Genomic DNA, 11,290 nt, shown 5'->3' with positions numbered 1-11,290 from the left:
GAATTGTTTTTCTTTTTTTCAATTCTTACCTGTTCCATTTTTGTATATCACATTTCACTTAATCTCGCGTCTCTTCGCGGACTTCGTCCCGCTTTAAAGCCTAGATTGCCCTTGCGATGCGTATGCGACAGTATTTGAATTTCATTTGAAAACCCCCTCCATTCGTCCCACTTCCTCACTTCCTCTCTACCTCCGGAAATCGAACAGGCTCTTTCGAGACAATCGTTTGTTCTATCGATCACAGTAGTCTGTGACGTATGTGACGTGTGTCTTGTGTTTTCTTCTGCGTGAATCGGTTGTAAACATCTGTTAAGACAGCAAGTTTTGGGAACCGACTAGTTGTTTCCAAAATGTTGGACCTTTTTACTATTTTTAGCAAAGGTGGCATTGTTTTATGGTGCTTCCAAAGCACCAAACAAATTTTTACGCCATCCGTTAATGCTTTGATTCGTACTGTTATACTGCAGGTAAGCATAAGGCAAAACCTAACCCAAATTGATGACTGAGCAGCATGTTATGTTAATCATTTAATGTGCCATTCCATTACATCTCTCTGGGTTGGAGTTCCTAGAAAGTTTTGTTATTGATAATTCCCCTGTCTTTTTGTTTTAATTATATACTAACACTTTTGTTATCTATTGTCATATGGCACAATTTGACAGGAGCGCACAGGTAATCAAAGTTTTGATCATGACTCGCTCACATTGAAGTACAAGCTCGATAATGAGTTTGAACTAGTTTTCGTGGTTGCATTTCAAAAAATATTGCAACTATCATATGTTGATAAATTTTTGAGTGACATTCATCTTGAGTTCCGTGACAAATACAAGGAGGATTTGCGACATGGAAGATACTTTCAGGTATTTTTTAGATTGATTGCCCGATTATATCAAGACATTTTCAGCCTCAATAACTCTTTGTCCAATTTCAGGATTTTGAATTTACTAAATCATTCCAAAAAGTGTTGCAAATGGCCGAAGACTGGGGAAGATCTCAGGCTAAAATGCCTAAGCAAATGCGTACCTTTGAAGAATCTATTAAATCCAAAAAAACTGTATCATCTATGATTGAGAGGAAAGGAGACGAGAAGGAAAACAAGCAAAAGAAAGGTAAGAGAAAGTGATGCATGTAAAATTTGGATTATCTATACTTTACACTCTATGAGAATGTTCATTTATTGTTTGTTGCAGTGAAAATAACTGAACCGACAAAGGATGATACTAAATTGATAACACCTCCATCTCCCATTGCCAATGGCAATGACATGTCTGATGATATCCTCATTCAAAACCGTCTTCGTCTTGCTCAAAAAATGAGTACCGGCCCTAAGAAGAAAGACAAGTAAGGCTTATTTTCTACCTGCCAGCTAACACATTCTCTCAAACAAATAATATTTTAATTCAATCTCTGTAGAAGTTCCCTCATGAAGATAATATTTGTTACAGAAAAAGCCCAAAGCCAAGCAAGGAGGGTAAGAAGCCACGCGTTTGGGAGTTGAGTGGAAGTCCCAAGGATGCAACCAACCTCGATCGCTCCAAAGATAAACCTGAGGATGCAACATCTGATTTCACTCCAGAATCAAATGTAGGAGCTGAAGCCAAACAAATTTTCCACAGAATTGTTTTACTGCAACTGCAATAACTGTATATTCTTAAATCATCTTTTCCAGTTGGTTGGTCGAATGGTTGGTGGAATAAGGGACCTTGAAGTGGAGAGTGACTCTGATGACTATGATGATGATGATGAAGAAGAAGAAGAAGTTCAATCTACTCAAAACAACAAACCTGCTGCAAAAAGTAATAGTGTTTTCTCTATGTTCAGGTAATTCTTATAGCAGATTTTTGTTAAATTTTCAAGGAAACAGTTTATTTGTATTTGAAAGTTTTTAAACCTTTATTAATTTTTACAGGGGACTTGTTGGCAGCAAAAACCTTAGCAGGGATGCAATGCAACCTTGCCTTGAAAAACTGCGCGATCATCTTATTTCCAAAAATGTTGCAGCAGACATTGCAATTAAATTGTGTGACTCGGTTGCTGCCAAACTTGAGGGAAAGGTAGTCACATTATAATTTTTCTTTCAACAACTACTTTTACCTCTGATTTTATAGGATGAAAATGAGTATTGTCTTGTATTTCAGGTTATTGGTACTTTTGAAACTGTTGCATCCACTGTGAAAAACACTTTGACTGAGTCTCTGGTCCAAATTCTATCTCCTCGACGTCGCATTGACATTTTAAGAGATGCAGTGGAAGCCCGTAAACAAGGCCGACCGTATGTTATGGCTTTTTGTGGTGTGAATGGTGTGGGAAAATCCACAAATCTAGCAAAGGTAGTGTTGATCATACTATATAGGACTTTTTATGAATCTGCATTAATTTCAGCAATCTTATTTAATGATCTTTTTCTTTTTAGATTTGTTTCTGGCTGATTGAAAACAATCTACAAGTTTTGATAGCTGCATGTGATACCTTCCGAGCTGGTGCTGTAGAACAGTTGCGAACCCACACTCGTCACTTGAATGCTCTTCATCCCCCAGATCAACATGGCGGACGACAGATGGTTAATCTGTATGAAAAGGGCTATGGTAATTTATTTTTAGTTCCACAAAATGTTTTGTTGGTAAAGAGACATACCTACTTATGCCCTTCTTGCCACTATTTTTAATGTTAATATTCAATTTTTGTAGGCAAGGATGCTGCTGGTATTGCACTTGAAGCTATCAACCATGCTCGAGACACCAAAATTGATGTTGTGTTAATAGATACTGCAGGGCGAATGCAGGATAATGGTCCTTTGATGATTGCTCTTGCTAAGGTATGTACTAGAAGTAGAGTGCCCCGTATACTTGATAATTTTTCTGTTTTAATATTTTTCTCTGTTCTAACTTCCAGCTTGTAAAAGTGAATGAACCTGATCTAGTTCTATTTGTTGGTGAGGCCCTGGTTGGCAATGAAGCTGTTGATCAGCTTGTGAAATTCAACCAGGCTATGGCGGATAATTCATCCTCTGTCAATCCTCATCTCATTGATGGCATTGTACTTACTAAGTTTGATACCATTGATGATAAGGTATGATGTTTTAAATTATTTTTGCTGTCAAAGATATTGACAAGCAGCTTTTAAATGGGTGTATTTTTTTCTGAACACTGTTTTTCATTTCAGGTGGGTGCTGCGATATCTATGACTTACATAACTGGTCAGCCTATTGTATTTGTTGGTACTGGTCAAACATATACTGACCTCAAGTCTCTCAATGCCAAGGCTGTGGTACATGCTCTCATGAAATGATTTCTCCCTCAATCTCATTTCCTGTATTATTGGTTTCTTAACACGTTGAGTCCCACATGACCACACACCACACGTATGGCCACAATAGCATGTAAAAGGGGACCCCCCTGGGACTCAACGTGTTAATGGAGTGCACACTTAAACAGTTCATCTGTAAGATTTATAAGTATTTCCCTCACATCATGTGTTAAGAAGCCTCATTTGTGTGATGATTTTGTTGTGCAGCATTACTTGCTTGATTTGAAGTAGCAAACAAAAGAAAACGGAATCAGTTTCATTTTTGTATGTTGAGCTTGGCTGGGATGGTTTAAATTTTGATTACAATCAAAATTGTAATTTTGTCATTCCTGTTATAAGACAGTGGGGTAAAATTTTGTTCAAAAGTAAGATGTTAAGAAGTATGGGTAAGAATTATCATGTGTCTGATTTCCCCAAAATCTAATCTCTAAGACATCTTTGCTGAAATATTTGTGATTAACTGTACAAAGTCTTTTGTTTTTGAAGTTTATGTTGTGTCATGTCATGTTCTTATTTTTTCTATTCTATAAGGGTAGCAAGTAAGAACCATTTGCCATCCTCACTCTTCTCCAATTTTTCTCATTGGATTAGATTTTAAATCTTATCTATCTGTTCAATCGACTTTTTTGTTTCATTTAAAAATACTATTTCTCTTGACAAGCTTTTTATGACTATCTTGTCCAGCGGCTCACTTTATGTATTGAGACTGTTAAATATTGGTGTTGAAAACAATTTCTTGTTGATATTTTTATAGCATGTGTTGTAAGTTGTTACTTTTAAGATCAGAAATAAATTTGAAAACATAAAAATTAAACTGTTTTTGATTGCCAATCTACTATATAATTCAGCTTTTGCCAGTTATACCTACTATACAATGACGATTCATTATTTGAGGTGCATTAAAATGGCCCTTTTTTAGTTTTGTTATTTAGATATCATTCAGACGATCTTTTCATCCCACACTGTTTCAGTGAGAATTGCCACATTATCCAGGCTTCTTCCAGGATAGTACTCAAATGACCAGATGAAGTTGGTGAAGACCACTGCAAATATTAAAAGCAACATTTGATATTGCTCAAAATCGTCTGCTTTTTTTGCAAGACAAAATTGAAGCCATCAAGACAGCTTACGCATTTCTCCTTCATGTAGGCTGCCAGTCAGCTCGGAACAAGATGTGTTGCAGGCTTTGTGCGGAGTCAAACGGAACGAGGTGGATCCCCTTATCTGTGCCAGCATAATTAATCCCGAGTCCGGATCAACCTTGGAAAAAAAGTTGGGAAATGAAATGTGTGTCGGGATGCAAGCTGTCTCTGTCTCTGTCTTTGCACGGAAGCAGGCGTGAGGTAGGCCAGCCCGCGAGGCAGGGCTGCGCTGCGGGGCTGCCTACCCCACCGTCCGCAGGCGTTAGCGTAAGCGAGCTCACCTTCTTGTACACGCTGGTGTTGTAGTTGGAAGACATGAGCACCCAGTTGAAGTGGGCCGGTGACACGGAGTTGGACAGAAAGTATGGTCGCTGGTACATTCTGCGGAGGGCTTTCACGGCATGGATGTCACAGTTTTGCCTGAAACGAAGTTTTTGTGTGCTACATTACCCGCTGCAACCTGAATATTTTTCTATCGAGCCTAGTTAATCACTCACCAGTGAACGAACCACTTTTCGACCGAAGGATTCCGAATGCGTTTGAGAAAGGCGTGCAAGTCAGATGAACCGGTGCGCAAGTTGCTGGTTAGGATGCAGGGGACGGTGTCTATCAGTTTGTCGTCCTCCAGGTAGATCTGTGAGTTGAAATCGTGCACATCAATTAGTGTTAAAACGTTATATATAACGTTCTGGGAAAGGGGCTTTGTTCCCCGTTCAGCAGGAACGCACTTGCGTGACGTTGTCGAAGTAGAAGTGGTCCGTGGTCATGACGGGCCAGGCCTCCATGGCGTCCACCACGATGGCAGGTGCGTCCCTGCTCAGGTAGTTGTCCAGGAGATGTTCGTAGGACACGTCGCTGAGGCGGTCTACGTGCTTTAGAGATTCACAGGCCTTCGCGAAAAAAATGGCGGTCAGAAAGATGTTGATGGAGATGAGTAATCGACGCTTTTTTTCGTCGAAAATCCATGAAAAATGATCGACGCTACTCACCACGCAATCTTCTTCTGCAAAGGACGGTGCACCGAAGAATGGGTTTGCAACCAAGCACGACTCGTAGAATATGGACGTCCAGTCCCAGAAGGGCAGGACCTGCACAGCAAGGAGACGGCATAAGACTCAGCACACCCGTGAAGATGGCAGGGAAGACCCATAGACACCCACCTTAATCATCACCAGTCTCCCCAGCGCAGTGAAGTGCAGGCTGGGGCTGGCGGTCGTGCTGCTGGCGAGCAGCGCGATGAGGCCCACCGCCACGAGCATGCACGCGCCCGTCTTGGCGGCGGAGCGGAGCTTGGCCGCGCGCACCGAGTCCACGAGCGGCGCGCAGATCACCGCCATCTCCTCGGGCGTGAAGCCCGCCTGCTGGCAGTACTGGTGGAAGGACACGAGCTCCTCGTCGAGGACGCGGAGCTTCTCGTCGTAGGCCATGTCCCGGTGCACGGCGCTACTCCGGCGTTTCGATGCCTTCTCCCCGGCCATGGTTGACTATCTCCGAATCACCCCGCGACTCGCGGACCTCCGCACAACCTTACGAGGACCGATCGAGCCTGACAGAGGCACACGCGGAGTTGGGTGTGCAATGGAGCAGGCGACGCGACGAGACCGTCAACAAGGGCTGCCACGTCCACACTGGGGACACGGGGGCTGTTGTTTGGGGGTGGAGCCGTGGTTGGGGGTGGTGACCACGGCCGGCTGGAGAGGGCCTGAACGTGCGCTGGAAAACAAACAGCTGAGAAACAACGGCCGCGGTTATGGGTGGCGCGCGGCGGAGTGGTGGGAGCGGTGAAGACCCTTAGACCAGCTGTTGCCGAAGGTACTGTTCTACGTTGGTGCGAAAGGAATGCTGTCATTTCTGTCACCCGGTGCCCGGTGCTTCCATGTACACCATGTACAACAGCCCGTGAGTTATCGATCGTCGCCCCCCCCCCCCCCACAGCGCGCAGCAGTAGAATCGCTGGAGGACCTTCACTAATCTTCTTCGACCCTAGCTTTTACGCATTAGGCCTATAGTTTCCCGTCCTGTTCAGATTTCAATATCGGCTTTGGAAAAACTCATCGTCTGGCCCGTTAATGAGTTTCATTGTTGATTGATTTAATTCCAAACCGACTTGCGTTACTTTTAAATTTGGGCCAGTCTGATAGTCCTCTTACTTCCGGCAGGGTCGCCACCGTTTTACACTTCTGGTTATTCCCCCAACTGCCAGAAGTCAAGTCAGCTCTGAAACTGGCAGAATACGGCTATTTTCAAATTACTACTACATTTGAATTATTATTCGTTTCAACGATCTCAGTCCTTCTCTTTGCATTTTTGATTCGACAACATTCCTTGCAAATGAAGTCGTTGGACAACCTGAATCTCTTTGCCCTGCATTTTCTTTCTGCTCATTTCTTCTCCAAAATCTGTTTTGGTGTAGATTTGGTTATGTTTCTTTTTATGTTACTGGGTTCCAAAAGTACTTAACCATTGTCATTTTCAGTCGCTTTAAACATGGACGCCCATGATTTGTTCAGGAAACTGACCAGCGGCGTACGTTTTAGCAAAAACAAACGTAGCAAGCCCGTAGTTCGCACAGAGGTTAGTAAGGTGCAGTGCGCCGAACATAACGTGTTCGTGTAGGTTATATTTATTACTGCACAATATTCTCTGCTGATTATGATATAACTTTTTGTTCTTAACAATCTCTGAGCCGTATATTGAATTTTTCTCTAGCACTCAACAGTGCTGAAGTTACGTGCCAGTCGTCCATTGTGAATATCATTTTGGAAGGGTTTATTCTGTCAAAAATGTGTCAATTTGTGTCATTGATAATTTTTTTTTCTGTTTCAGAAGCAAGTTGAATCTGTGGCAGTGAAAGATGAGGAGGATTTCAATGCTGCCGAAGAATGGATGAACCCTGGTGATGGTTCAAACTCAGATGACGACTCTCAGATGAATTCTGATTCAGAGACTGAAAATGACGATGACAGTGATAACAGTGACAAACTTAATAAATCCTCAGATCGTAATGGAAAAAGAAATGGTTCTCAGACTCAAGATGACTCTGACTCGGATGCAGACAATTCGATTGATGGACCTATCACTCTATTAGGTAATATGTCCTCGGATAAGGCCATCAAAACCACAAACTCTAAGCCAGTGAAACAGAAGAAGAAAAAGCTTACGCCTGAAGAAAAATTAAAAGCTCAAGAAGAAGAGAAAGTTAACATATTAAGGAAAAAACTCCGACTATCAGTTAGTGGTGATGGCGTTCCAGCACCTGTTGAGTCATTTGATGAACTTCAGGCCCGTTTTGGAGTATCAGCTAATTTAATTAATAACTTGAAGAAGTCAGGTTATACAGAACCTACGCCAATTCAATCTCAAGCGTGGCCTATCATGTTAAAGGTCTGTATTGGCTTTCCATATACTTTGTTGTTGGGCAGGCGTGTGTCAATTACATTATGTAAAAGAGTGCCTTTGAAAATTGTCATTACAGAACCGTCAGGTTTTGGCTTGTGCACCCACTGGATCTGGTAAAACGGCAGCGTTCTTGTTACCTTTATTACATCACTTGAGAGGACTGCGCCATGATGGCATCCGTGCTGTCATTGTGAGTCCAACAAGAGAGTTAGCAAGGCAAACTTACAGGTATAAAGAAACAGATAGAAATCAAAAAGTTACCACTACTTACACAATGTTTGACCTATATTTACAATTTACCCCTTACTTCTTTTCGATCAGAGAATGCTCGCGTCTTGCAGAAAATTCAGGATTAAATATACATATTATTAGCAAAGTGAATTTATCCAATGCTAAACTTACTTTGGAAAAAACTAACAAGTTTGGTAAGAAAATTTTTAATTAAATTTTTCACTAGGGATGTTTAAAATTGTATCCATCTATGTTAATTTGTATGATTCAATTTTTACAGACATCCTCATAACTACACCTAACAGATTGGTTTTCTTGTTAAAACAAGAACCTGCTGTGCTATCTTTGAAAAGGTAACTCATTTTATAACTACCAAGACTGGTTGAATAGTACTGATTAGTTTACTTAATCTTCTGATTTTTTTTCTTAGTGTTCGATGGCTCATTGTAGATGAATCAGATAAGCTCTTTGAAGCTGGTCCCAGGGGTTTTCGAGACCAGCTAGCAGCTATTTATCAAGCTTGTGATTCCCAAAATATCAAGAGAGGCATGTTTAGTGCAACACATGGTGCTCATGTAGCTAAGTGGTGTAAGCAGAATCTTGCGGGTTTAATTGCTGTAACTGTCGGCCATAGGTGAGTCAGTTTCTCTTTCAATGATCATTTGATTTGCTGGAATTTGAACAACCTTTAAATTTTTCCCCTGATTTTGTGTAGAAATACAACTGCTGATAAAGTACAACAAGAACTAGTGTTTGTTGGCAGTGAGCAAGGAAAACTTATAGCCATGAGAGAACTGATAAGCAAGGTACCAAAGACTGTTTATGATATTTGTGTTTTTAAATTTAATTAATTTTTTTGTTTGAAATATTATCTTGATTTACTCACCTTAGGGATTGCAACCACCTGTCCTTATTTTTGTTCAATCAAAAGAGAGAGCAAAAGAATTATTCTCTGAGCTATTGTATGATGGAATAAATGTTGATGTAATTCATGCAGACAGAACTCAACTGCAGGTAAAAAAAGTTTTTTCAATGTTTTATCTTTACTGTTCTTTTTCATATTTTAAATGTGCATGTGAGCTCTAATTTTTAAACGACTTCTATTCTGTATTTGCAGAGGGATAATGTTGTTAAAAGCTTTAGAGAAGGGAAAATCTGGGTACTTATATGTACTGAGCTGATGGGCAGAGGTATTGATTTCAAAGGTGTTAACTTGGTAGTGAACTATGACTTTCCACCATCTGCTGTATCTTACATCCACAGAATAGGTGATCTATTTTTCCATTAAAATCTGAAAATTATATCCTGGCATAGCATTTTTTTAAGTATGTATTTTTAATTGAGACTGATTTTTTAATCCTCAGGGAGAACTGGTCGTGCTGGTCGTGAAGGAAAAGCGGTAACATTTTTCACTTCAAGTGATTCGCCCATTTTGAGGAGGTGAGTGTTTTTTGGGCTGCTCCTTTGTTTTCATTACCGTGTTGTGCAATCCTTCATTTGTTCTAAAATATATTTTTTCTACTGATTTTGCCATTTTACAGTATTGCAACTGTTATGAAAGACTCTGGCTGTGATGTGCCTCAGTATATGCTTGAGTTGAAGAAGGTGTCTAAGAAGACAAAACGTGAACGAGAGAAATATGCACCAGAAAGAGCTAGTATATCCACTGTTCCAAAGGTGGAAAAGCAGAAACAAGAGTGGCTGCAGTAAGTCATCAACATTCTGTTTTCCTTAGATTTCTTGCTATTCTTTCTACATTTTAATGCAATCATTTTTGTTTTCAGTACTAAAATAGAAAATGGCAAGCGAAAAAAGAAAGGTCTACCACCTCTCCCTGCCAAACCAAGCAAAGCAAAGAAACGGAAGGCTGAGAATGATGAAGGAGCTGATACAAAAAAGAGGAAAATGTCTGAAAGCAATAAGTCAAATTACTCAAAGGGTGGAAAACTGTCATCTAAGGCAAAGAACTGGAAGCAGTCAACTAATGGAAAGCAGTCAAATAACGGAAAACAGTCAACTAAGGGTAAACCCCCTGGAAAGAAAATGAAATTTAGAACGAAGAAAAATGAAACAAATTGAAATATCAAAGCTTTTTAATGTAAAGCCACATTCTTATTTTAATTCTCATTTTGATACCTCTGTTTACCACTGAAGGAAAGGAACAGCCCATACATGTTCTTTCAACAAATTTATCCTATTATATTAATTTTTTGATACATTTATAATTTACTCTCCTAGCCATCTGTTTCGGTAAGTGTATAAACCTCTGCAGTTTCTTGTTATTAAATATCAATTATAAGGAAGTACTTCATTAGGAGGCGTTACACTTTTACTACTGAATGACTTCACTATCTGTCCAACTACATTTTGACAATGGCAATGAACACATTCACATCCCTCCTCTTGCTCACTTTTTTTTTTAAAATTGAAAAATCATTTGCACTTGTGTTTTTTAATAACAGTTTTGTCAGTCATACCCATCACAGTAAAGAGACTACATAATAAATTAGAGTATAAATTCTGCTCTTAAGATACTGTCTTTAAATACATAACTTTATAAATTAAATCACTAGTCAATACATTCTCTTGAACAATTTTGCTCATAGGTTTTTACCAAAACAGAGTGAAATTCACAGATCTGCCTGTCTTTCTACTTTAGATCGTGGTTTTAAATTTGTTCCTGCGGAACATTTTTACAACGACCCAATAAATTGAGATTTGCATCCTTGTGAGTTCTCTGAGTTTTGTTTGGCAGCCCCGTGGTCCCCACGGTCAGGGCAAGTACCCGAGGCTGTTCTCTAGGCTGCTGCCGACTGTGTGGCTAAGGTACATTCCTTGGCGAGGCCCCGCGCCCGCGGGCCGCTGACTGAGGCCGTGGCCCCTGGTGTGGCCGTCCAGCGAGCTGTACAGGAGCTCCTCGCCGTCCCCTGCCGTGGTGCTGCTGTCCCTGCTGTCTGTCACGTCGGTGCTGCGCGCCGTCGCCACGATGTCCGTCGTCTGACTCATCTTGACGCCCGTGAAGAGCGCGGCGATCTCGGCGGACTTCTTGACGGACAGCGCCTCGCTGGCGGCCCTTGCTGCCATGCTGGCGCTACTCTGGTAAGGGTCTGACTTCTTGCTGACGAGCGCGGCGTGGCGTGGCAGGTTGGCTCTCGACTGCCTCCTGCTGGACGAGCTGTGCGACAGCGATGCTCGCGGGAAGAACTGGCCCG

At 41.1% G+C, this 11,290-nt stretch overlaps 4 protein-coding genes across 5 annotated transcripts in view; 2 read left to right on the top strand and 2 right to left on the bottom strand.

The window, feature by feature from the left end:
* The first annotated feature begins 252 nt into the window (after positions 1–252).
* LOC113202211 (signal recognition particle receptor subunit alpha homolog) lies at positions 253–4,120 on the top strand. Its single transcript, XM_026416321.2, has 12 exons — positions 253–467; positions 663–860; positions 932–1,109; positions 1,191–1,341; positions 1,446–1,584; positions 1,670–1,821; positions 1,910–2,054; positions 2,139–2,330; positions 2,414–2,585; positions 2,688–2,815; positions 2,893–3,069; positions 3,163–4,120. The coding sequence occupies exons 1-12, from the start codon at positions 351–353 to the stop codon at positions 3,286–3,288; spliced, it is 1,875 nt and encodes a 624-aa protein (XP_026272106.1). The 5' UTR covers positions 253–350; the 3' UTR covers positions 3,289–4,120.
* On the bottom strand, positions 4,116–6,105 carry LOC113202212 (uncharacterized). The gene is made up of 7 exons (XM_026416322.2): positions 5,609–6,105; positions 5,438–5,536; positions 5,177–5,338; positions 4,946–5,082; positions 4,730–4,868; positions 4,437–4,566; positions 4,116–4,349 (listed from the first exon to the last, which is right to left on the bottom strand). The coding sequence occupies exons 1-7, from the start codon at positions 5,924–5,926 to the stop codon at positions 4,246–4,248; spliced, it is 1,089 nt and encodes a 362-aa protein (XP_026272107.1). The 5' UTR covers positions 5,927–6,105; the 3' UTR covers positions 4,116–4,245.
* Positions 6,106–6,816: 711 nt separating this feature from the next.
* On the top strand, positions 6,817–10,389 carry LOC113202210 (probable ATP-dependent RNA helicase DDX52). 2 transcript variants are annotated; one of them, XM_026416320.2, is made up of 12 exons: positions 6,817–7,022; positions 7,278–7,832; positions 7,924–8,075; positions 8,169–8,272; positions 8,359–8,431; positions 8,509–8,712; positions 8,794–8,884; positions 8,970–9,092; positions 9,196–9,346; positions 9,443–9,518; positions 9,620–9,784; positions 9,863–10,389. In XM_026416320.2, exons 1-12 carry the CDS (start codon positions 6,936–6,938, stop codon positions 10,155–10,157), a joined length of 2,076 nt encoding a protein of 691 aa, XP_026272105.1. In that variant the 5' UTR covers positions 6,817–6,935; the 3' UTR covers positions 10,158–10,389. The 2 variants fall into 2 exon arrangements, with proteins under 2 accessions (XP_026272105.1, XP_026272104.1); XM_026416319.2 differs by having other exon boundaries at positions 6,818–7,022; positions 7,275–7,832.
* Positions 10,390–10,511: 122 nt separating this feature from the next.
* LOC113202235 (uncharacterized) overlaps positions 10,512–11,290 on the bottom strand; it is a 39,027-nt gene continuing 38,248 nt past the window's right edge. Inside the window, exons 5-6 of the mRNA XM_052268030.1 lie at positions 10,864–11,282; positions 10,512–10,572 (exon numbers count right to left, since the gene is read on the bottom strand). Coding sequence (XP_052123990.1) covers positions 10,512–10,572; positions 10,864–11,282 — 480 coding nt within the window. The remainder of the gene's footprint in view (positions 10,573–10,863; positions 11,283–11,290) is intronic.

This window comes from Frankliniella occidentalis, unplaced genomic scaffold (genome assembly GCF_000697945.3).
Source record: "Frankliniella occidentalis isolate FOCC.00 unplaced genomic scaffold, Focc_3.1 Scaffold63, whole genome shotgun sequence".
Classification (NCBI taxonomy): domain Eukaryota; kingdom Metazoa; phylum Arthropoda; class Insecta; order Thysanoptera; family Thripidae; genus Frankliniella; species Frankliniella occidentalis.
Note: the sequence above shows the minus strand (reverse complement) of the source record. Positions and strands in the feature narration are given on the sequence as shown.

What these genes read in the sequence shown, in the direction of transcription:
- LOC113202210 (XM_026416319.2), top strand. Translation starts at nt 6,936, where the DNA reads ATGGACGCCCATGATTTGTTCAGGAAACTGACCAGCGGCGTACGTTTT. An exon ending in TTAGCAAGGCAAACTTACAG is followed by an intron (nt 8,076 to 8,168) that starts GTATAAAGAAAC and finishes CTTTTCGATCAG; the next exon opens with AGAATGCTCGCGTCTTGCAG. An exon ending in GCTGTGCTATCTTTGAAAAG is followed by an intron (nt 8,432 to 8,508) that starts GTAACTCATTTT and finishes TTTTTTTCTTAG; the next exon opens with TGTTCGATGGCTCATTGTAG.
- LOC113202211 (XM_026416321.2), top strand. Translation starts at nt 351, where the DNA reads ATGTTGGACCTTTTTACTATTTTTAGCAAAGGTGGCATTGTTTTATGG. An exon ending in TTCGTACTGTTATACTGCAG is followed by an intron (nt 468 to 662) that starts GTAAGCATAAGG and finishes ACAATTTGACAG; the next exon opens with GAGCGCACAGGTAATCAAAG. An exon ending in GACATGGAAGATACTTTCAG is followed by an intron (nt 861 to 931) that starts GTATTTTTTAGA and finishes GTCCAATTTCAG; the next exon opens with GATTTTGAATTTACTAAATC.
- LOC113202212 (XM_026416322.2), bottom strand. Translation starts at nt 5,926, where the DNA reads ATGGCCGGGGAGAAGGCATCGAAACGCCGGAGTAGCGCCGTGCACCGG. An exon ending in GGAGACTGGTGATGATTAAG is followed by an intron (nt 5,537 to 5,608) that starts GTGGGTGTCTAT and finishes CTTGCTGTGCAG; the next exon opens with GTCCTGCCCTTCTGGGACTG. An exon ending in CCTACATGAAGGAGAAATGC is followed by an intron (nt 4,350 to 4,436) that starts GTAAGCTGTCTT and finishes TAATATTTGCAG; the next exon opens with TGGTCTTCACCAACTTCATC.